A 25,793-nucleotide genomic window follows, 5' to 3' on the forward strand; every position below is an offset into this window, starting at 1 on the left:
CTTTGTAATCGCGTTCTTCCAGGCAATACACAATATCTTACACAAACAGCAGTCGTTTCTCCATACCATTCTGGTTTGATTGATTGGTTTGGTTTCGTTCAGTTTTAGAGGCTTTTCCGATACTGGTATCGGAACATCTCTATCGGGAACGCCACTGTTGTTACCATGTGTCTGTGAAAATTATAATGCTGCAGTCCATAATCCATTATTAAGTGGTGATCCGCAACTGAAGTTCATCCATTTTGTTCACCAGAGACCGTACACTGGCAAAACAAATGCTGCATAGTGATAGCCGATAGGGAGTTAGCTTTAGCCTAGTCTATGTCCACGACGTTCCACTTCTGGAACGTCTTGCTCCGTTGTCGCCGGAAATTCCTGTCCTGTCCTTTTCTGCCGGATGTCCGTCCCCTTCCTCTTTCTTTGTGTTGGCGTTCTAACCTCCGGTGGATTTGTGAGGACTATGGTTAACTGCTCCTCAGATCTCTGCAGGGTAAATCCAGACAGCTAGCTAGACTATCTGTCCAATCTGAGTTTTCTGTTGCACAACTACACACCGAGCCGATAATCGGCCGTCGGACAGTCTGGCGAGGTCAGTGACTCGAGTCTGTTCGGTGTGTTCCGTGCCGTCGTCCGTCCGAGGGGCCGTCGTCCTTCATTTTGGCTGATTTGACATGTATAATCGGCGGGGCGGGCACTGCCGGCAGTCGGACTCAAATGACCCATCTGATTGGTGGAGAGCTAACCTGGAAACGGGGAGCGGAATAAACGTGACTAGAGTCTCTCAAAATCTGACTAAAATCTTTTAAACTGACCTTTGTTGATCTGAAATGAAGACAGATTCAGCAACTGCACGGCCTATTTCTCTCTTAAAATGTTTTCAGAAACACGTTTCGGTGAACTATTTTACCGAACTACCGGTATGTGTGATCTGCGGCAAACATTTGCAAACAAGAATAAAAGCAATATATTTAACAACTGGATAAAATCCCTCAAAAATGGAAGGCTTAAATGAGTTTTGCGGCTCCAGACAGATTTTTTTTTTTTTTTTTTAGTGGACATTAAGGCCTTTTTACAGTCGCCGTAGCCGACCTGTCGCGTGCGAATGTGACGTCAAAATGACGTAGATCTCGCTGGCACGCCAGGATTTAAAGTGTGTGAGCAGAGGTCGCGCACCACTCTATTTTTTTCAGCGACGCGTGACAAAGCGGAAACAGGAAGCATGGATGAGTTCGCGGATAACGTGATGCCAGGACTCTCAGAGCGACTGCAAGTCTCTCTTGTAAACTTACTGGGTTAAGATGAGTTCTTTTATGGTGAATGAAAGGATTGATCCCACCAAGAAGCTCATCCAATCAAATCTAAGCATTGACGTCAATGCTGCTGCCAGTTCTGCCGTTGTTTACCTTTTTCTTCTTCTTCTAGTCTGTAGAAACAGCAAAGTCGGTAGCCTTTCCTCATTAGCGCCACCTCAGTTCAGGAGAAGACTGCAACTAGTGTTGCGAGCACCACGCGCGAGTATCAACAGTTACGGCGCTCCCGTGACGGCACATTTGCGTTCGACAGGTCGGCTGCGGTGAGTATACCAGACGCCTTAGAATAGAATTCAGACATTGTCACCGAGGGGAATTTTGTCCTGGGCATAGTGCTACAATCTGTTGATTCACAATACAAACATGTAACAGAAAAAACATTCTAAAATCAACATAAAAACCTAATAAGATCAAAATATCAACAAAGTGTCTTAGGACATAAAGGAAGGACACATATGACTTGACAGACAATACGACATCTAAAAAAAGTGACTATAAGAATTAAAGTGCGATGTGCAAAAGCGCTGGTGTATTTATTGCACTTTGCTCTGCCGTGCTAAGATGTATTTGATAGTAAAGGTTGCTGACTGACCCTTGCTCTGAACAGACTCCTAGGATCTGCAGTGAGTCTGACCCTGAATCGTTTCCTGTCTGTTTCCTGTCCAGGGGCCGGCGTCAGGCTGGACCCGGGGACCGTTGGGCCCGTGCGTTTGGTGGAGCTGCTGAAGACGTCGCACACGCAAACCGAAGGTTCGGGGTTCGAAGTGGAAAGACGGCGACCCAAGAGGTCTGTGTTTTTACACTCCGGAGTGAGAATCTGCCCCCAAGAGACCATCAACGAAGTGCTCGCCAGCCACCAGGCGTATTACCAGCTCAGAGGTACTTCATTCAACTTCTTTCACAGCCACTGAGCACCTAACTCTTCTCTCGCTAAAGGGTACATGAGCAGAATGTATTTAAAATGCAGACAGCCGCTCGCATCTCCTTATATTTCCTGGATTTTGTTTTCCAGATATCAATGTTTCCAACGGGCATTTTTCTAGTCATGAACCTGCTCTCCTTGAGCTGACGTCTCAGAATTTATACATTTATTAATACAATTTTCTAAAGAATACATAAGTACATTATCTATTGATTTCCTTCCCTCTCAGTACGATAGGATTAAATCCAGCTGGAGATTTTGTTAAAGTTTATGTATTGTTAGTAACGCAGCTGCAAGCAGGATCCATCTCGTAAAGTTTTTTGTGGTGTTTCACTCAAGGACGTCCCGGCATCCAGTAAACCCTTGAAAAGTTTAAATGATTTTTTTTTTCAATTCAATGCCTGAGTAAGACAACAAAGAACTGTGTCTATCAAAAGAAAAAATGCCATTTGTGTGGTGTGTTGCATTACAAAGGTTTGACGTCGGAGCGCTTGTTGAAAGCAGAAGCTGTGACGGTTTTCATCTGGCTCATTTCCTGTAGTTTTCTGTAACGTTAACGTCTGCTGCAGAGTCACCCGAAGCTTCGGCAGTACAGCTTCAGGGGCGGGCTTACCAAAACACTGAGAAAGTGTAGTAAGCATATCTCCTTTAGTGATTCACATTAATTCATTTCATATTTGCGCAGAAACTGACCGCCTAGCAGCTGTGTTGTTGTTCCCAGGCGCCTCGCAACACAGACGGTGAATTTATGAACGAACGTGTGAACGTTCTGTCACAAAACAATCGTCGTTACGTAGCGGTATCCCGGCGCTTTTGTCATTGGGTATGCGGAAATCCTTGACCTTTCCTAGCGGGTATACGCCGTATACCTGCGTATCACGTAGACTACACCGCTGATTCTGTGTACAATACAGTTCTGTCACAACATGAAAACAATGGCTACAATGTGTGTGTTGATTTTTGGGCAAATATGTAGCACACATCGGAGTAGAGACAGAAAGGCCGGTAAGAGTGAGGAAGAGAGTTGAGTGGAAATGGAACTAGAAGATGAAGAGATACTTTTATTGATCCCCGGGGGGGGGGGGGGGGGTTACATTTATTACATACAGGCCCGAAATACATACACATGAAACCACCAGGACCTATACATGGACTTGTTGGAGAGATGTCAGGGTGAGGAGGCTGCCCGTTAAAGGCGCCGGAGCAGTTAGGTTCGGTGCCTTGCTCAAGGGCACCTCAGCAGTGCCCAGGAGGTGAACTGGCACCTCTGCAGCTACCAGTCCACACTCCGCACTTGGTCCATACGGGGACGTTAACCGGCGACCCTCTGGTTCCCGAGCCAAGTTCCTACAGACTGAGCTACCGCTGCCCCAAACTACAGTGTCTTCATACACTAAATCCGTGATTATGAATCCATAAATCATGTTACGTAATGTTTAATAACTTCGTAACGCTTCAAACTAGCGCCATTCTGAATGTTTAGCATGAAAGCTAACATCGGGGCCTCTTCAAAAGAGGGCTTCTCTGTGATGGAAGTTCTTCCAGAAGCGTTGTAATCCAGCCTGGAAAGAGTGACAGATGCTGAAACCTGGTTTTCCGCCTGCAGGATGATTATACCAACTTTGACAGCTTAATTCTGTTCTGCACATTAGCTTTTTTATCTCCACTGATTTATGTATGGTATATGCAAATATCTTACTGCTCTTCTCATCTATTATCTTGTCTCCTTTCATCTTTTTCTGATCTGTTATCCTTGTCTAATATGGAATTTAATGTCAGGAATAAAGTGATTCTGATGGATTGATTTAGAGTAGATTGGCCTCAAACCAGATAGTTATTCAAATGATAAAAAATAAGTTATGTATGTACTGTACCTGCTATCTATATATATATATATATATATATATATATATATATATATATATATATATATATATACACACAGTGCTGCTCATAAGTATTCATACCCATGCTAAAGTTGACTAAAAAGAGGAATAAAAAAATCATCTTTTGGAAATTGATCTTAATGCCTTAATTAAAAAAATGAGGAAAAATCCAACCTTTAAAGGACACCAATTTTCTTTTTTTTGTGAATGAATAATGTATTGTAAATAAATAAATGTTCTTCCTTAAAATACAGGGGCCATAATTATACATACCCCTATGTTAAATTCCCATAGAGGAAGGCAGATTTTTATTTTTAAAGGCCAGTTATTTCATGGATCCAGGATACTATGCTGCCCTACAAAGGCAAAACGCCGTAACATCATGTTTGGTCAAAAATGAGTTAATGTCATTTTGGGGTTATTTGAGACCTCCTTTATCATGTGAATAAATATCGTGAGTCAATTTGATTGTTTTAACGAGAAAATAAAGGTCTATGACAACCGTAACATCCAAAACGATACGAGAAACCACAGCAGAACGCCGTAACAGCCGTTACGGCTCTTTGCCTTTGTTCCGGCACGCTGAAGTTGAGTTACGGTGTTCTGACTTTGTTTAGCCAGGCATCAAGAGAGATGTTACTGTTCCGCCGTGATGTTACTGTACTCTGGCTTTGTCATACTGTCAAAGTTTGCCGCTTTTAATTGTCACCAAACCACGTAACATACAAACGCCAATCTTTGAAATAAAGTGGCGATGGTTCAGATCTGTCAACGTCAGTGACAGCAGGGAGCTAGCTAAATTTAATCTGTGTCACGTAGCGCTAACGGTGATGCTGACACACCTCCTCACTTGGCGGAGCCTCACATCAGACACCGAAAACCAATTATTAAATACACAGGCATCCTACCTTTCCATGCAATCCGATATAATCCATGGAAGATATAATCCATAGCAATGCACGTCAGCTGCTGTATCCACAACAATCCATATGTGTTTGAACCATATTTCCTTCTTGTCAGATCTTACACAAATCCATAATAGCAGCTAGTTATCACTAACATCCATACGAAGTAGGCTAACCTAAATGGTCGGTCAACTCTGTCTATGTTATCTCAGAGTTAAAAAGTAGTAATCCAAGTTGAGTTTGTTGACTGCATCGTGAGCAGTTTGGTGGCCCTTAACCCTTAACCAGGGGCGGTTCTAGGACCAGACCTTTAGGGGGGCTCAGCCCCTAATGAGAATATGACACGGATACAGTGCCTTGCAAAAGTGTTAAACATAATATATTTATTGTTAAACAATAAATATACCTTTGTATTCAATTATAATTAAAGTATCTTTATTGAGAAAATATTTATTGTATTTATTCATATTGTATACTGTACTGCAAAGTAACTTATCTGTCATACTGTTTAACTGTGTTAGTGTTGCCGCACTATCCTGATCATTATAGCACTAAATAGGAACAACCAAAGGTCTTCTATATAATTTAAAACTAATACCATGATGACTAGACCTTGGTTAGGTGTTCTTATAATGGATGTAAGTATGGTGAACAGCAAGCAAATATTGATTATATGTCAGTTATTGCCTTTTGCCTTTGCACGACTCCTTGTTTTTGGCACATGATACAAAGGCAGAGTACAGTAACTGCCAAACAAGGGTCAAAGGTCAATTTTGAGCTCAAGATTTTTTTGCATACAAACGTTTCTTCACTATAGCAACTAGTTGTCAAATTTTGGGAGTCCTACTTATAATACTTTTGTCTGGACAAAACAGAAACTTTAAAGTCATTTTTCTCAGTTTCACACTCTAGCGAGTTAAGGTCTTTTGCCTTTGTAGGGCAGTATGCATCCTGATAAAGTTCCCTTGGCCTTTGGAATTAAAATACCCCCACATCATCACATACCCTTCACCATACCTAGAGATTGGCATGGTTGTATTTCAGTTAGCCTAATAGCTGGTTTGATTTGCATTGAGAGATGATCTTATGGAAAGTACCCCATGCCAATCTCTAGGTATGGTGAAGGGTATGTGATGATGTGGGGGTATGGTGAAGGGTATGTGATGATGTGGGGGTATGGTGAAGGGTATGTGATGATGTGGGGGTATGGTGAAGGGTATGTGATGATGTGGGGCTATTTTAATTCCAAAGGCCAAGGGAACTTTATCAGGATGCATAGTATCCTGGATCCATGAAATAACTGGCCTTTAAAAATAAAAATCTGCCTGCCTCTATGGGAATTTAACATAGGGGTATGTATAATTATGGCCCCTGTATTTTAAGGAAGAACATTTATTTATTTACAATACATTATTCATTCACAAAAAAATTGGTGTCCTTAAAAGCTTGGATTTTTCCTCATTTTTTTAATTAAGGCATTAAGATCAATTTCCAAAAGATGATTTTTTTATTCCTCTTTTTAGTCAACTTTAGTATGGGTATGAATACTTATGAGCAGCACTGTATATCTCCTATTAATGCAACACGTCTCATGCTTCATTGTACTTTACCAGTGCATCCCGTTCAAAACACGGCTGTTCAAACAGGCGACTGCTTGGCGTCCTGTATCGCTGCCTGTAGCTTTCTTCAGAACCATTGTATCACAAAATTGCTTACACTTACAAAAGGACCCTAAAGTACTTAATATGCAACCCCACTGTCAGCAACTTAATACGATATAGTGAGTGGCTTTTGTTTGATATAGTGTCTGCAAAAATAGCTTTTTATTGAGTTTCCTCTTAGCGAAATGTTCTGAGTGAATTTAAACTGGGCTTTTATTGTGAAGGGTAGACAAGGAAGAAGTGAAGCCAGAGGTATTGTGTGGCCGCTTAGTTTTATTCACAGTTTATCAATATCCAATGCTGTCCAAACTGCTCCAAATTCCAAACGCCAAGTTCATTGTTACCCAGAAAGCCAAGGGTGAAGTAGATTGCATGAACGTTTCTTGAGATTTTTGAAAGAGAGCAGACACACAGTACATACACAGAGGTTCCTCGATTTATAGCAAGATTACGCATATCGATCTACTCCTAAAGCTTGTAATTGAAACAGGAGTTTTAAGTTCTTCTTTAAGTCAGTATTTTCTGAAATGCTAATGCTGTGTTAAGAGATCACTCCCCTTGTTTTAAAGTGCCCATATTATGAAAAAAATCACTTTTACATCTACTTCCATGTCCCTATTCTGCAGGTATTCCATGCAAAGTTGGAAGTGTGCCCTCGTTTAGAAGAAGTCTCCCGGCTAATCCTGCCTTGTACTACTGAAGTTGGAGAAACAGCTAGCTAGCTCATGTAGTCCTTACCTAGCTACTGATCATGTGATCTTACCTAGCTACTGATCATGTGATCTTACCTAGCTACTGAGCATGTGATCTTACCTAGCTACTGAGCATGTGATCTTACCTAGCTACTGATCATGTGATCTTACCTAGCTACTGATCATGTGATCTTACCTAGCTACTGATCATGTGATCTTACCTAGCTACTGATCATGTGATCTTACCTAGCTACTGATGATGTGATCTTACCTAGCTACTGATCATGTGATCTTACCTAGCTACTGATCATGTGATCTTACCTAGCTACTGATCATGTGATCTTACCTAGCTACTGAGCATGTGCGACTGCCAACAAAGATGTTCCAGCAGTGAGAGGTCTCACTCTGTAGCTAAAACAGAGACGAAAAGAGGAGCTGCAGCAATGTGCAGTACAACAAAAATATGGTGTTATTTGATAATTAAACCATGTAAACCTATTCTGATATAATCTCTAAATACAATTATGAACCTGGCCACTTTAATAAAGATGTCTTTCACCACATGCTTTTGAATTGATCTACCTGGATTTTGTTGTATGCACAAAATACTTTTTGGACATCTTTTGATAAACTTTGACTTAAAGAAAGATAAACATGGAAAAAACAGTCACTTGTCTCTTTCCACACAGCCAAACTTTCCTCCAATCAAAAATTCAGAGACAACCTGTCTCATTTTTGACACTTCAGTCTAACAGATTGTAACTGTGTAGGAGAGCTCGTCGCAGCAGTGTGTTCAGCGCTCAAAGTCTAAGAAGGTGTGTGTGTGTGTGTGTGTGTGTGTGTCTGTGTGTCTGTGTGTCTGTGTGTCTGTGTGTGTACGCGTCTGTGTGTGTGTGTGTGTGTGTGTCTGTGCGTGTCTGTCTGTGAGCGTCGGTGTGTGTGTGTGGGTGTGTTGGTCGGTGCGTGTGTGTCTGTGTGTGCGTGTGTTTGTGTGCGTGTGTGGGTGTGCGTGTGTGTGTGTGTGTGTGTGTGTGTGTGTGTGGGTGTGTGTGTGTGTGTGTGTGTGTGTGTGTGTGTGTGTGTGTGTTGGTCGGTGTGTGTGTGTGTGTGTGTGTGTGTGTGGGTGTGTTGGTCGGTGCGTGTGTGTTTGTGTGTGTGTGTGTGTGTGTGGGTGTGTTGGTCGGTGCGTGTGTGTTTGTGTGTGTGTGTGTGTGTGTGTGTGTGTGTGTGTGTGTGTGTGTGTGTGTGTGTGGGCGTGCGTGCGTGTGTGTGTGTGTGTGTGTGTGTGTGTGTGTGTTTTTGTTTGGACAGTTTGTCAGGAGGCCGTGTGGGAGGCGTTCAGGATCTTCTTCGACAGGATCCCCGGGACGGCGGAGTACCAGCGATGGGTTCACACGTGTCAACACGAGTCACTCTGCATCTCCGACCTCACCAAAAACTTCAGCAGCTCCGAGGAGCACATGGGCATGATTCACAGGGTGAGTAGAGAGCTGTCCGCCTGCCACATCAACAGTCAACACTTTGTCTGCACAGATGCAGTGCATGTAGGCACTTTACCCGAGATGTGAGATCACCAAGTATCCTGCAAATATATACAACAAAATGGGATGTAACGATACGATGCATACTTCCTGTGCAAAACAACAGGTGTGTCCTCTTACCAAAAGTGACACTGAAATTGTATATAAAAATGTGATTTCTCAAACAAATCCCACATCAAAATAACTTCATGTCATGTCTCCAAATAAATAAACTAAGAAGACGCAGTGACGTCTGAAGTCAAACAAGTGAAATCTAAAGTAGATTACGCCCTAGGACATTTATCTCAACCTGTTGCAATCTTTATACATATCGATGTTCAACCGATTCATGATGCATCGCTACATCACTAATAACAAATGCTTGTTAGTGAACATATGTACGACACATTCACTGTCAACATTTTCCCATCTGTTTTCTGCACTACCTGTAAACTAAAGCCTGACTCGTGGTTCTGTAGTTACATTCAGGCTGCTCATAGCACTTCTTAACACTTACGTAACACTTGATGCAGCTTTTATGTAACTTAATCCTGTGTGCATTGCATGTCCTCCAAAACAATGCAGTAGGGCTGAACAATTTTGGGGGGGAAATCTAATTTTTTTGCCAGATATTGCGATTAACCCTTGTGTTGTCCTCCCATGTCAAAATTAACACGTTTTTTAACCCATTTTCTTCTTTTTTTTTTTTTGCATTTTTCGACGTTTTCTACACTTTTGTTTCCAGTACCACCAGCATGCACTTACACCAACTTGTTACCACTATTTTTAAACTGATTTTATAGTCATTAAACCTCATGTATCCTCTATGAAATTGTATCTAATTTTAGAGTTAAAAAATGCAGAAAGTATACATCGTTATTAGGGAGGTTTATGGATAATCACAGACTGTCAGAGTTTAGTCAAAAATGTATTAAAACACCCAAAAGTCAATGATAGTATTGAACTGATCCTTACTTTGACTTGTGAAGAGCGTTTCATGGAACCATCTGTTACTTTTGGGCAGTTTGGTTGAAAGAAACCCAAGTTATGGGGGTGGCAGTAGCTCAGTCCGTAGGGACTTGGGTTGGGAACCGGAGGGTCGCTGGTTCAAATCCCAGTATGGACCAAAATACAGAGTGTGGATTGGTAGCTGGAGAGATGCCAGTTCACCTCCTGGGCACTGCCAGGTGCTCTTGAGCAAGGCATCGTACCCCCCCCCCAACTGCTCAGGGCGCTGGTCCAGCACTGGCAGCCCACTCACTCTGACATCTCTCCATTTGTGCATGAATAGGTCCTGAGCATGTGTGTGTGTGTATTTCAGGCCTGTGTGTAGTGATTTCTAACAAACAGAGTGTAAATTGTAATTTCCCCACTGGGGATCAATAAACAGTATAAATTAAATAAAAAATTGTAGAAACTTTGAAAACAGGTCAACCTGAGGACAACAAGAGGGTTAAAAAGTTAAAGTAAGCTAAAGTTCAATATTCCCTGTGTAACAGATAAAACATGTCATGGAGCATTACAACATGATACACCATCAAAACTGCTCTATGTTCTTATGCAGGGATGAGAACTAGAGGTCGACCGATTTATCGGCCGGCCGATTAATCGGCCGATTTTTGGCCTTTTTTAACATAATCGGCATCGGCCAATATCCCAGTATATCAAGCCGATTAATAGGCAGGCGCATCTAGTGTTAAAAACATGAATAGGCGACATTTTTTACAGCGCGCCCAGACCAGCTGCCTCCAGCCCCTCCCCTTGTGAAGTCTTGCCGTGAGCCGTGTGTCTCGCGCAGCCACTTCAGGCTCAGACACTACCGTTAGCAGTAGCATGTTGCTGGTGTTCTTACCTTGGGATTAACTGTACTAATAAAACCGTACAAAACACCGCGGCCACACCGCTGTGGAAGCTCCCCGAATGTCATTTATCAGAGTCTGGTTGTTACCCCTGTCCGTGGCAGTCACATCCACTCCTATAACGGAGTTAACTGGAGCTAACCGCTAACGGAGCTAACCGCTAACGGAACTAATCGTTGCTAACAGAGCCTTCAGTTCTCCGTGTCTGTATCCATTAACTGCATCTATGGACTCGAGCACGAATAAAACCCTTAAATTTTATTAAATTGGCTGGACGAGTTTTAAATTACAACTAAGAGTTGTTTGAATGACAGAAATGTGCTGAGATAAGATCCTGATGAGGTCAACAGGACATGTAACAGTAGGATCCCCAAAACACAGAGAAAACACACAAACAAATGAACAATGATCTAACAAACCAGGTGAACAAGAACTGACTTTAGATAGCCCTAGTCTGATGTGATTCAACAGGAGTTAGGAGGAAATAGTGTTGAGATTAATAATAACGTCACTTTCTGTGAAGCAGATTTGTATTCTAAGAAGTTTAATGCTGCTAAGTGCAACTTAGCAGCATTAAACCACTAAACTTTATTTTTTTCATTTAAAAGTTTGACAAAGTTTATTTTCTTCTTACCTGTTTCGTTTCATACGTTATTTATACAATATACAGTATGTTTTAAATAAATATTTTGTTGAGAAATTCTGTGTATAATAGTATTACATTTTATCTTTCAAATAGAGGTTTAAAAACAAGCACATATCGGCCAAATATCGGCCAAAATAAATCGGCAGCATTAATCGGCCATCGGCTGACCCTGATTTTTAAAGATCGGCATCGGCATCGGCCAGAGAAAAACCATATCGGTCGACCTCTAATGAGAACATACGGTAGATATATGAACTGCCATCAGCGATGCGTGTTTTTCTTTTAAAAAGTACGGTTTGAACAGTCAAACACAGAACATTTATCACAAACGATAAAGTTATAATAATAACACAATTCCAATAAAACATATCTGTACTTTCCTGTAAACTGAAATGTCTGATATGCCTCAGTTCAATAGAAGCTTCTACATATTACACCTTCTACCATCATGTTAAATAAATAAACAATAAATTAAAGATCCACTGAATATTGGACATTTCTGCACCATTACTCCAGCATTTCTCTTGTGAAAAAACAGTGAATATTTTAATAAAAAGAGGAATACGAAATGTTAAACCAAATGTTAAACCAAACATTCAACTAAATATTACACGTTCGAATAATCGCGTTTTTTACGATTAGCTAATCGCATTCTTTCAAATCTTGATTTCAATTTGAAAACGATTAATCGTTTGGCGCTACAATGCAATGAAGTATTAACCCTTGTGTTGTCCTCCTGTTTTCAAAGTTTTTATATCAGAAATATGGGTTTCTTTCAACCAAAATGCCCCAAAATAACCTGGATGCATGCATGTACGTTGTATGGGTTCCATACAACAATCTGTGCTTGGGTGTGACAAAATGCTGACAACAGAGGTGGAGCGTGGGGGGGGGGGAGGCTTCTGGGGCTCCGGCCCCTGGATGTTTCCTGAAAAGCCCCAAATCTTTTAGGTTTTTCAAATAACTTCAACAGAATGATTTTTTTTTTTTTGTTTCTTTGGAGTCCTCCTCAGCATTTGTTGTGTTCTAGTATCAAAAGGATGAAGACAGTTGGAGAACAGCTAGATATAAGGATGTAAAAAAAGAAAAAGCAGCAGTTACACAGAAAAAAGCGACAAAAAATAGCGACAAAAGTATTTAAGAGTGTATGTCGGAAGTGTCGGAAAAAAGTGACAAAATCGCCAAATTTCAACAATCAACTATGATGTTTTCCCCGATGATATTAATGCCTTTAAAAAAATAGTGTGTATAGCTCCTGTAAATGAAGCCTAACCCCCCCCCCCCAGGTTTGGGCTGAGCCCCCCGATGTTTACAGCGTCTGGCTCCGCCCCTGGTTGACCATATCCATCCCTTAATGACCATATGTATCCCTAATCTTCACAAGAACAATACGAATATAACAAAACATGGCGGTTTAAATGATGCTTTCAGTAAAGGCGCACAAGTCCTTGAGAGTCCATTCAAATAACAGTTTTAATATTTAATAGGAACGTACCGAACGTTGTTGTTGTCAGAAATAACAACACCGTCTGCATGCTAGAGAAATAAATAAATTGGCCAATTTGGGTGAACTTTAAAAAACCCAGAAAAGGAAAGTTTTTCTTTTCTCGTTAACATTCACACTCATTTTTTTAAATGTAAACTGTGGAGATTTAATGGGTTCATGGCCTGGAGGGTTGGAGAAAGTCCATCATGACCTCGGAGAGCTGCAGCACAATGTGTGTTTTAAAACCACAACACACAACAAGAACATAATTGCATTTATGTAAACTCAAGTCCAGAGTGTTAAGACATAACAAACCCAAACACAGCAAGTAAACAACGCCAATTAATCAGGTGTTGAGTGAGCGAGAGCAGCAGCAGCAGCCACTGACACATGACAACATTATCACAAACAAGACAATCATGTGGACATTTCCTGCCCTGCGTGTGTTTGTGTCAGACACCTAACAGTGAATGTTTGTTCTGTGTTGTGTTTTTACAGAAGGTGAACCGGATGAGAGACAGGAGGCCTCCGTCACGGTAGGGATGTCTTCAGTCTGTGTCTCTCTGACTACGTGCATACAATTAATGTGAACATTAGTCCCAGACCTTCTGCCCCAGCGCTGCGGAGGAAGGTTGACATTCAGAATAACATGAATGTGTTTTAATATAGGCTGAAATTATTGATTAAATAATACTTTCCTTCTTCTGTAGAGGAGTGGTGACTCCTGCACCGGCATCGAAGATCCCTGAGAAAGCAGGTATTAACTCTATAATGATCTGACACAACACTAATAATGTTATTATGTCATTATAATGTTTTTTATTGAATCCTCATTATCTGATGCTGTTGGACGTAGAATGTGATGTAATGACCGTTCTGTGTTCTTGTACCATGAAGTGTGAAATGTATATTGATTTCTGTGTTCACTGCTATATGGCATGTAAATTAAAGGATCATTTCATGGTTTTTTTTTTCTTCTTCAACCTGGACCCTATTTTCCCATAGCCTGATAAGCCAGACCTACATCCAGATGTTGGGTCTGGGAACTCACCATTGGCTGGGCTCAATCCGAGGGGCGGGATAAACGCTTGTCTTTCAAATTCTCTCTGCACTCATAGCCAGCCAGAGCAACGGTAGTTGATAGATTAAACTTTTGCCGTATCTGGTCGGCAAAACTCTGAACACATCTTCCTTTTTTAAGAATGACTTCAGTGCCGTTCTTTGTTCTTTTCTCAAAGAAAAGCTGAACTCCAAGTCTTCCAGAGTTGCGGCCAAAGCCGATTCCAAAGACCGCTGTTCACCAGCAGCAAATTACATTTGCTGCCGCTAGGGTGCGTCTAGATTTCTAGGCTAATTTTCCCATTCTTCGGTGTCAAAAATCTTTGAAATTGCTCCAGTGTTGAGAGAGAACGCTGTAACCGGCAGTCGCGAACCGTTCTGTAATGTAACCCTGCAGGACAAATCAACGTCCGTTTGCAGACTCAGATTATTATTCTAAGTGTCTGACAACATTATGGAAAGGATCCCTACAGAGACCATGTTGCTAAAGAGTGAAATCCTTTTTGTTTAACATGAAACAGCTCTGAAATCACCATCACCAAACCCACCAGACTCCATGTAAATAATCACTACTTTTAGCGTGTCTAGAGCCAGCATTATGTTCACATGTAAATGGGTGAATTAAGTTTTTATTTCAACCAAACCAGAGTGGTGATTGTTGGAACAGTGGAAAGATGAACCAAGACGGCTTTTGATAGTTTTATTTTGGTTCTGTCCACTTTGAATGAAGTGTGTTTTACGATGTTAAAAGTAGTGATTATTTACATGGAGTTTGGTGGGTTTGGTGACGGTGATTTTGAAGCTGTTTCATGTTAAACAAAAATGATCTTACTCTATAAAAAAGGTCTATCTCTGTAGGGATCCTTTCCATAATGTTGTCAGACACTTAGAATAATAATCTGAATCTGTCAGCGGCAAAACAGAACTTTTAGTGGACGCTAACTGACGCTACAAATTAACAATACATGCAGGTTGTTAGTTGCTTAATACAGGACTAATTTCAAAGATTGTTGTTACCATCAGTCACTAAGACACAAAAACATGGGAACATAGGGTCCAGGTTGAAAAAAAAACAAAGTTACCTTTTAAGTCTCCTAGTATTATGTTTCTCTCTATGAACTGTGACACTGTAAATTAATATTCCTGGTAATCTGTGATTAAAGTCACTCTTGCTCCAGGTGCAGAGGTTGAGACTGTCGCTCCGCCAGCCGCCCCAGCAATTCTCAGCCCTGTGAGTGTCTCTCCGAGCCCCGGCCTCGAGCAGACCCATCCAATCGAGGAGGTACCGGCAAGCACTCACATTTACATGTTGGGCATTTAGCCAGCACTCTTATCTACAACAACAAGTCAAACGAGGAAGGAGCTAAATGACAGGACACAGTTGCTCCTGTGAAGGCTGCAAATGTCACACTCAAGTACAAGTACCTCCTCTTCTGAAATGACACATGGTTTATTTGAGTAATAATGGATTATAATGTCCCTCTTCTTTCCACCTAAGATATATTGAATTTAAATATTTTAGCCCATTAGCCACAAGTCATTTACACGTCACGACTTGCTGACCGTTTTCCCAAATGCACTAATCTACCGTCCACACATGAGTAGCTCCACAGGAGCAGTTAAGTGGATTATGTGGCTTGCTCAAAGACACATTGATGGTATGTGTCGAGCAGAGAGCAGATTTTCATCCACTTACCTTTTCTGGATTTCCTCAGCTTATCGTCGTCCCTAAGAAGTGATTTTCTGCTCAGAAAGCTGCTGTCTTTAGGCCGGAACCATAGTATTTAAAGCGGAGAAACGCAAACTTCGGTTGCGTTTCATTACCATAACAATGGTTTTCCATGTTTTAACTTCAAATGGCATCGCCAGACGCACAGATATTTGTGCTACCTCCTCGGTTTCAGACCGTGGAAAAGACTAAATGAGCTAAACCAGGATCCTCATGTCTTCGTTTGTTCCAGCTGAAAATGTTTGCAGCAGTGCATCATGTCTGTCTAGGGTTTGGTTCCAAAACCCTAAAAGACCGGTATCTACGGGACTGAATGTAGATTTCAGTGCCTCATTTCGGTGCCTATTAAATGCCTACGCAGCCCTCTGTTGATCCGAAACGGACATATCAGGCAACAGAAGACTGTAACACTACACTTGGCAGCAGGCAACGATGGCCAACCGTTAGCTAGGAGCTGGCTTACACACTGTTAAAATGCTGACAGCTAAACAGCCTTAACGTGTGGCTGTATTTCACTGGAAAAGGATTCCAACACCACGACGTCCATCAAGTCTGCAGCTAAAGACACAGAGGACACTAGCTGCACTTTGACACACCGTGGACACTAGACGCTCGGAGAAACAACACAGACAGGACTTAATGGTGCATTCAATCGCACCTCGTCAGCTCATGGTGCATTCAGTGTTGTAAAGTTCCCTTCTACCATCTAGTGGTTCTTCTTTTGTCATTTGACTGGTGAAATAAGTTATTGTCATACGTTATTGTCATTTCATTTTTGACAAATCATTTAAGTTTGACCATACAGCCTTAGCAATAAACAAGCCGTTCTTTAATGTCGCCGACTGTCGTTTTGTGCTCTTCTTTTTTTCTTTTCTTTTTTTTTTTTAAGTATCGGTTGATGATCCGTTTTGAAGGTATCATTTTGGCACGGGAATCGGGAAAAAAAACCCAAATGATACCCAACTCTTTGTCTGTCTGCAGATCATTTCAGCTTTTGTCTGTCTCTGAATGAATGAATGGCTTTTGTTCCGAAGGAGTTCATTTAAGTTTGTACAGAAACGGTAAAAAGCCTCACCTGAGCTTTGACATTGAGTTTCTCCGATGCAGGTTTGGTGAAAAGGCTTTCCTTTTGTCAAACAGCACGGTAAATTGCTGAATGTCCTCTGAAATTACCATAATAATTGCCGTCACTCACTTCTATAACAGCAGGTTATTACTCTTCCCACCCCATACATCTCGTTCTTGAGCCACACTGAATACTGAATGCTGAATATGAGGCTGAGGATTCATAATTCACCACCCGACTGACATTTCTATCATTTTGTACCGTGTAATGCAGACAGGACACGTTTCAGGACCTTTCAGACATCTGTGTGTCCTGGTGTCGGACGTGGAAGTTCACTTTTGTACAGTTTTACTGTATTTTAAGTGAAGTAGACTTTCTAGTTTTCCTATATGAGAGGGAATGTTTTATTTCTTACTTCACTATTATCTGAGGACTGGAGTTATTGGATTATTTTGCAGATACATATATCACATGTAACACTAGATATCTAAGCTTCAATATCACCAACGTCATAGTTTTTAGTCATTCTTAGTTATCTTCTTTTCTTCCTTTCTTTGCAATTTATTTTCTTCAGCTTTTCGTCTTTTGCTAGTTCTTTTCTTCTATCCCGACTCCCTCGCTTTATTCCTTCTGTTCTTACTTCTTTGCCTCCCTGATTCTTCCCTGTTGTCCTATATGATACATTTGCCTTAGTCTTGGTCTGAAAATTAAGCTGTTTTTGTTTCAGTAGGGGACATGACTGGCTAGGAAATGAGATCATGCTGTTGTTTACAGTGCATTTAATCCACAATGTATACATGGAGGTTGGTGGAGAAACCATGAAAATTAGCAAAGTTTATAGTGAGTTTCAGCTCATTGTTCGAATTATACCGTGGCCTTTGGGGGAGCCCACTTTTTTTCTTTTCTTTTTTCCGGCGGGGGGGGGGGTTATGCACTTGCAACTTACAAAGATACATAACAGCTACAAGTGTATAACCTGACTCCAGATGGACTGCTTGGCATTTGCTCTGCATATCCATCTGGGAACTTTCCATTGGAGAACTTTTGGGAAGGGGCGAAAATACTGGTTAGCTGATTGGATAAACCATCCGTCTGTCACCACCTATGTTGGTGATAGACGGGCCAAATCAACCAATCAGATCAACGATATATCAAACTCTTGCCGAAACCAGTCGGGAGAAGAGCAAAAACATCTTTTCATCCGAAAAAAGCCTCCAGTGCCGTTTTTTGCTCTTCTTCTACGCCCTTATATCCCCACTCGCTCTCTCAGGTCAGAAGATCAGCTGCTCCTGAGTGTGCCTAAAACTAAGCGGAAGCTCAGAGGAGACCGTGCCTTTGCTGTGTCGGCTCCTAAATTATGGAATGATCTGCCACTGCACGTTAAACAGTCCTCTTCCTTGTCTGTTTTTAAATCCCGTCTTAAAACCCATCTCTTTTCTGTGGCCTTTGAAACCTAGTAAGATGTTGACTTAATTTACTTCTTTTAATTATTTAGATTGATTGCTTTTCATTGCGCAGCTATTATTTTTATTTATGTCAAAATGTTATATTTTTTATTTATGATGTCTTATTTATTCTTCTGTACAGCACTTTGGTCAACTTTGGTTGTTTTAAAGTGCTTAACAAATAAAGTTGGATTGGATTGGAATGAAGGAATACTTTCTAATTCGGATAAAACTTGCGCGATAGCTACGCTCATCTCATCCGTGGAAGCCGCCACGTTGTTTAGACTGAAGTCGCTTCTCGTTGCGTCACACCTAAACCCGCCTCAAAACCAACGCTGATTGGTCGGTTGTTTGGCGAACGGCTCCAAATTTTCTCAATCTCAAGATGCCAGACTGATCTGCGAGTGGAAAACTGGAGCTCCCGAGATCGGGACGGTCTCACGAGGCTAACAAGTGTATGCACTATACAGGATTTACCCTATTATACTTTATTGACAGGAATAGATAGGTCAAACTGCAAACAGCCACCCACAAATAGTCTATAAACAAAGCATCAGGCTGTCTTTGAGATTTCACATGATTTCACAACGGTTAAAGTTACTCAGGCCTCCGAAGAATACCATAATACCTCCGCTCAATTAGGCCTAAGCGATGCACCCCAATCTTCTCTCATTGAGAAACAGCCATGTATATCGACTCTTCCTGTCTCTCCCCTGCTGGCTGTTCCAATTTAATTAGAATTTGCACTGCAGGGCCGGCACGCCTTGATGCTCAGAATAGTGTATAGTTATCTTTATTGAAGTGAAGTCATGCATGAATTGATGATATTTTTGCAATTTTACACATAATAATCCACAATGATCACATTACACAAAAACTTAAATTGCACGTCAAAATGACAGATTGTCACTATTTTTAGAGACCCCCCACCAAAATTTCACAAATCACGTTTGCTCGGCAGCAAACAGCAGACAGACAGTTAGCTGCTGAACATAGTGGAGCATTTAGCAGCTAAACAGAGAGATATTTCCCTCCAGAGTTGGTGGAGACCAAAAAAGAGCTAAAAGAGAGAGAATATTGGACTTAAATTCTTCAGGTGGACACCAACACAAACTTGACTGTAAATGTCGGGTTTGTGTTTTTCAGGGTACCTGCAGCGTCCTAAAAATGTCTTAAGTATAATATTCGAAAAAGAAGTCCTTAAAAGTCTTTAGAGAGTCTAACATTTGTATTGTCCTTTCATAAGATTTAATAACTCCTCCATTGTTTCATCACAAAGCATTTAGTATTGAGTACTACAATGAAATGTTGTATTAAGTTCAAGTACTCGGTAAACAACTATTTTTATAGCCTAAAATCCTTTCTGATATTCCATTATATAGCTTACATATTTTTGCCAGTATGTTCATGAAGTTGGTATAAAAAAATGTATTAATAAAGTAATAATAAAATCTAAATGGTGTTAAAAAGGGTCTTTAAAAAGTCTTAAATTGTAACTTAAAAACCTGGGGGTACCTTGGTTTTTAGAATGAGATGTTTACAGACCAAGCCTGTCCCCTCGTTCCTTCCAGTGTTTCCGGGATACTGACTCGTGTTTGTTTCCCTGAAGGACTCTGAGCTTCCCAACGTGGTCCCAGAGAGTCCCGTGGAGCAGATGGTGGAGTTCAGCATCGACCTGGTGGACCCGGGTTACAGAGAGCTGCTGGACGATCCAGACTCCCCTCAGTACATCGACCTGGCTCACCACCTGCAGGACCAGGTAGGGGTTTCCTATTTTTACCTTTTATTCTGTGATCTGTTTCATACAGGTGTCAAACGCAAGGCCTGCGGGCCGACCCCCGGCCCCTCGAAGGTTTTAATCTGGCTCGCATATCGATTTAGGTTCACAATAGATTCAATCTAGTTCATTCAGACAACTCACGTTTGAAGGGTCCTATCCTGCACCCAGCGCAGCGCAAAGCCCGCTGCAAGTGTCTTTGCTAGTTTAAGACCGACGCAGTTGTCAGTTTCCCGTCCAGCGCCCACGTCGTTTAAATAGCAAATGTACCTGCGCCCATCTAAGCGCCCATGGGCGTGCTGGTCTTACAGGGAGGTGTGTTCAGGTGCATTCTGGGCGTGCTGGTCTTACAGGGAGGTGTGTTCAGGTGCATTCTGGGCGTGCTGGTCTTACAGGGAGGTGTGTTCAGGTGCATTCTGGGCGTGCTGGTCTTACAGGGAGGTGTGTTCAGGTGCATTCTGGGAGTATTGCTATCTTGAGGCAGCGGGAAGTGATGGCACCATTGACCAACAAAAACCTGGTCTAAAATCAATAACACAGCATTTCATTGTTATTTTAACAGAGCATTAGTAAAATGCTCCTAGGCTCGTGCACAGCGCGCACACTATGCTTGTTACACACACAGGGACGCACAGCAGCACACACACATGCAGAAGATTACAAATAAAAATATTACGGTGCAAATCCTCCATCATAACAGCAATGCTCCAAGGTCCAAACGCGCCTGGCTTTTAAAGGGAATGGGAGATGATCTCTGATTGGTTTATTTCATGTTACGCCCAGAACACACCTCTGATTAATGAAGACACTAAGTGTTCATTAGTGTCTTCACGGACCCTTTTTTCCGCCGTCAAACTAGCAAAAGTGGATTTGGACACGCCCTAAATGCACCTGCGCCAGGCGCTTCACGCCGTGCGCTTAGATTGTTAAAATTGGGCCCGTAATGTTTATTATAACAGCAGAACATTGTGTTTGGCAGCCAGGCTCCGACCTCACCAATCCCCGCTGTATGGGTTTACATGAGATATTGGGGAGTGATGATAAAGGAGCTTCCCCCTGGCCGGAGCCTGCAGGTGGATGCTGGGGGTGTGGAGCTGAAAGCAGGCAGCGATACGGGTGCAGAGCAGCAGCAGCATTGACAAGGCAGCGATGGAGAAATTGTGCAGCTTAAATAGACCCCCTAATTGAGGGGGTGTGTTTGGTAAATGATACGGAGAGTGAGGCATGTCACGTGTGTGTAGCTGCCTCGCAGGCGTCGCCCTATTTGTGCGCCAAACCCAAAAAGACAGGAAAGTGTTTTTCAAACTGCAATTACGCGACGCTCAAAGCAGAATTTGGCAGATTTTGCCAACTTTAACACTCAGAAAATCCCCCAGAAGCAGCGAGTTTTCATAATCGGGCTGAGAAACAGGTTGCTGTTAGTCATCTGTGTGGCAGCCTACTTTTACAAATGTAATCTTTGTTTTGCTTGATTTGCTAAACTCTGTGGTGGCTGAGGAACTTTTTTGCTGACTTTTGTAGGGCTTTATGTCGACAAAAATGCGACAGAAGTCGAAAAAAGCGACAAAGGTGTCGGAGAAAAGCAACAAAAATGACTAAAATTAGGGCTGCACAATATACTGTTTTTTTAATCGTCATCACGATATCAACTGGCGCAATAAACTCATCGCAAAAAGGCTGCGACACATCGCGATAGACACTTTTAGAGATTTTTTTGTGTTAGTTAAAAGAAAATATAAGCAGAAAATGACACTTTAAAAAGAAACTGTTGTTCTTTTTTTATGTGCTCCCTTTTATATTCAATTTAATGTTCAATATGTTGTAATGTAATGATTTCCTTTCATTTGTTTTAAATCCAACGAGCAGTTTGTTGTGTTTTAGCAGAATACTGAAAGCAGCAGCACTGAGTAACTTTAATATCTGTTTATGTATCGCAAGTAAAATAAATGAGACAAACGTCAAACACAGCGACATGCAGTAATACAGTATAAGACATTTGACTGTTCTTAATAAAAGCATGTCAATAAACTAAACTTGTCTGGCCCTTGATGTGATTTTTATGTTCCAGAGTGGCCCGTAGTGAGAGTGAGTTTGACACCCCTGATCTATTATTTATCAAGGTTTTATGTACAAACTTTAATGCCACCATGTATCTTTCTAATTATTCTGTGGAGATGTATCTGTAGCTGTGTTGGGAACCGTTCCCTATCACGGAAATAGTTCCCTATATAGTGTGTTCGCCATTTTGTAGTGGTGTTTGAATTCTCCGCGGTTAAGATAGATAGATAGATAGATACACATACATACATACATACATACATACATACATACACACTCACACACACACACACACACACACACACACACACACACACACACACTTACTTACTTACTTACTTACTTACTTACTTACTTTAATGATCCCCAAGGGGAATTTCGAGGTCCCAGTAGCTTAAAGACATCACACACAACATACACATACATCACAAACAGAATGATAAAAATAACAAATCCACATGAATAATATGGATAATAAAAGAAAAGATACTAAATAAAAAATCCACATGAATGTACTAAGGGATGTATAAGCATGAGAGCCTTGCAGTGACAGGGCAGGGACCGACCCTGGGATTCAGTCTGCATGGTGAGGTGCTCTATGAGAGTGGGAGTCATGGTGGTAATGCAAATAAGTCCAATAGAGAGAATGATGTAGACATAGTAATATAAAAACTGTAGCAGTGCATGGATAAAGTTTAATAAAAGACAGCAGGATTTCATTCACTATATAGTCCACTATAAAATTCCACAATGCACAGCTAATTTGAGTGTACATACGATGTACCCTACATTTTACTCCCGTATACCACAATGCAAAGCGGCCGTGTTTTCCCGGAGAAGAAGCAGAAGGAACCGTGGAAACTGAAAAGGAAAAATGGAGCGGGCTTTGGTTTCTAAACAGTGGAAATATACCATGTAACATATATAATATATACAACTTGTTAGCATGGGTGTAAATCTGATCTAACAGTAGGGGGGGACAATAAACATAACATTTCTGAAGAGCAATTTTTGAAGGGGACACAAATAATACAGCCACAATTATACTCGTAGAGGACATGTGTACACAGAGGAAAGCCTTAATACTATCATTAGTGGAGCATGGAGACTGTACCATTATCCTTCTTTTCAGTGGTTCTCTTGATTCAATGAAAAAGCTGACTAAATTGACCAAAATATTCTTCTTTAAAACCATGTATATATTTTTAAGTTGTTTACAATCAAGCCACAAAACTACCTTAAAACATAATGACTTAATTTGAAAAAGTGTCCCCATATAAAAGAAATACAATACTTTTGTACACTTGTTAAATTAGCTGATCATAATATTAATTAGTGAGCCACTAGTAAAGCTCATCTGCTCACCCTGACAGCCACATGAGCCACACTGTCTGCAGCAAACCCACTGATCAGCCACTTAACATCATATTGAACAAAACACAACTGTAGATCTTCAATATACAGTCTATGATAATAACCCTAATATCAGTTCACACACATAACGTTAGGCTTATCGCCGTGGTAACGTTAGTTGTAGTGGGTGCATTTTTATCCAACAAGCTATTAAACAAGCTAGGTAACGTTGCATTATATTACTAACATAGCAAACTTTTTGTCATGACTAATTCATTAATTAGCATCATTTCTATTTGAGAAAAGAACAACGTCATCCGATGTTTAATGTGAATAAAATAGCCTTGAACAGCCTACTTACTTACTACATTCCTGTCACTACTGATGTGACTATGAGTCGAGTGCTGCAGATCCGATTCCTAACGTACAGCAGGCAGTGGACCAAACCACTGTGAGGCAAAGGAGGGGGGACTCAAAATGTTCCTAAACTTAAAAAGCATTTTTCGGGGTTTGTATTGTTTTACTACTTACACAGATAATTTAAGTATACATCTTTATGTTATTTACAATACACAGCATTGTTTTCTAGGGGGAGGACAACCCTTAGATGGGGGGGGGGTCCTGACCCCCCCGACCCCCCTGGGATTTACGCCCTTGCTTGTTAGTATTCTCCGGGGTGCCCGGTTGGTTTCAGGGACGTTTTAGAGGCATTTTAGTTTGGGTTTGTTTACATGATGCTGGGCGCGCCCGCCTCCATCACACAAACAACGGGCGCATCTCCCGACGCAAGTCACGCAACGATGTTTTCAGTGTGGCGTCTGAAATCTGGTTTGGTCGTTCCCTCTATAGTTCACTATTTAATAAACACTAGAGCTGGGCGATATGGAGAAAATTGTGATATTGTGGCGATATTGTAGGGTTGACAATTGGTGCTTTCACAAAATATGCACACAATGAGATTTTTGATAAATAATCATCAGTTATGTTGATATAATAACTAAGTGGGTAAAGGCAAATAATGGAACAGCTAGAACAGTCTGGCGTGTTCAGAAAAGTACATCACTCTACTGTAATGCAGCCTTTAAAAGCAGGAAAAGACAACACTTGTGTCATATCAGGATATTACGGTATCCAAAATCTAAGACGATATCTAGCCTCATATATTGATATATTGCCCAGCCCTTATAAACACTATATAGGGAATAGTGAGTGAGGGAATGAGGGAGCGGTTTCGAACACAGCTAGTGTTAGCAGTTTTTTCCCCCGCTCTTCCGTGTAAAGTTAGCAGTATTGTCTCCCGTCAGTCTATCCCCAGCTGTCACAGTCCCCACGCGTCTCTTCTCTCTGTCCTGACAGTAAAGAAGCTTACATAAGAGGGCCGCGAGGTCAGGGCCAGAGAAAGGGAGAAGATTACCCACAATCCACTCTTTCTGCCGGTGTTATCCTTTTATTTGAGCTCCTAAAACAGAACCGTCATGTTGATTAATCAGGTCCTTCGAAGTTATCCCGCCATTGAAAGACTTTACAATTAAAAAAAGAAAGAGAGAGCATCACTTAGAGTTGCACGCGATTCGCAGCAGGATGTTGCCTGAAGGAGCCCGTAAAGGCGATTATGTCATAAGAGTGTCCAGGTGCTTAACTGGCCCAAAGATAGATATCAACGAGGGTTTCCCATCCATGCACGGCTTCATACCAACACGTTGGCGTCCTGCCAGTTTATTAACAAGCTCCTGTTTGACGGCTCAGAGTTAATTACTGTGCATTGGCCTCTGCAGGGGGGGGGATGAGAGGCATCCTGACTGATGGTTTAGGGATTAAAAAAGTCCTTTTTCTTTTTACAGATGCAGCATGTTTTTGACAAAATTCCGGGATTTAAAGCCATCCATGTGCTGGGCATCAGGTGAGTCCTGAGCATTATAAAATACTCTGTTACAAGTAAAAGTCCTGCATTGAACATGTTCCATAAGTAAAAATGTGTAAGTATCATCAGGCAAATGTAGTTAAAGTATTAAAAGTAATTAAAAATCCTCCCATTGTAGAAAGTGTAAAGGATCCAACCAGTTGTGTGTTTAATGGTCTAATCATCTCAGCTGGACTTGTAGCCGTTATATTGTTGGCTAGTTTACTTTAGAATAAAACATCAGATTTTATAAACTACATGTGTTTTGTGTGCAGAAATATTAATGAGTAAAGTAACTAGTAACTTAAGCTGTAGTGGAGCAAAAAGTACAATATTTATCTATAAATGTAGCAGAGTAGAAGTAGAAAGTGGCATTAAAAGAAAAGACTGATGGAAAGTACAAGTTCATCAACAATTGGACTTACGTGCAGTACTGGAGTAAATGTACGTAGTTACATTCCACCACTGCATCTGAGTGTCAGAGCGTTTGAGTGAGCAGATGAGAACAGGGACGCCTGG

At 41.2% G+C, this 25,793-nt stretch overlaps 2 protein-coding genes across 2 annotated transcripts in view; both read left to right on the forward strand.

Annotated features, from left to right (window-relative positions):
• Positions 1–25,793, forward strand: part of LOC116045413 — a 977,204-nt gene that overhangs the window by 127,756 nt on the left and 823,655 nt on the right. The gene's annotated exons all lie outside the window — the stretch shown is intronic.
• Positions 1–25,793, forward strand: part of LOC116045390 (interphotoreceptor matrix proteoglycan 1) — a 94,563-nt gene that overhangs the window by 24,540 nt on the left and 44,230 nt on the right. The window contains exons 3-9 of the mRNA XM_035995067.1: positions 1,977–2,189; positions 8,688–8,854; positions 13,386–13,423; positions 13,598–13,644; positions 15,125–15,228; positions 19,796–19,945; positions 25,216–25,274. Coding sequence (XP_035850960.1) covers positions 1,977–2,189; positions 8,688–8,854; positions 13,386–13,423; positions 13,598–13,644; positions 15,125–15,228; positions 19,796–19,945; positions 25,216–25,274 — 778 coding nt within the window. The remainder of the gene's footprint in view (positions 1–1,976; positions 2,190–8,687; positions 8,855–13,385; positions 13,424–13,597; positions 13,645–15,124; positions 15,229–19,795; positions 19,946–25,215; positions 25,275–25,793) is intronic.

This window comes from Sander lucioperca, chromosome 19 (assembly GCF_008315115.2).
Source record: "Sander lucioperca isolate FBNREF2018 chromosome 19, SLUC_FBN_1.2, whole genome shotgun sequence".
Classification (NCBI taxonomy): Eukaryota; Metazoa; Chordata; class Actinopteri; order Perciformes; family Percidae; genus Sander; species Sander lucioperca.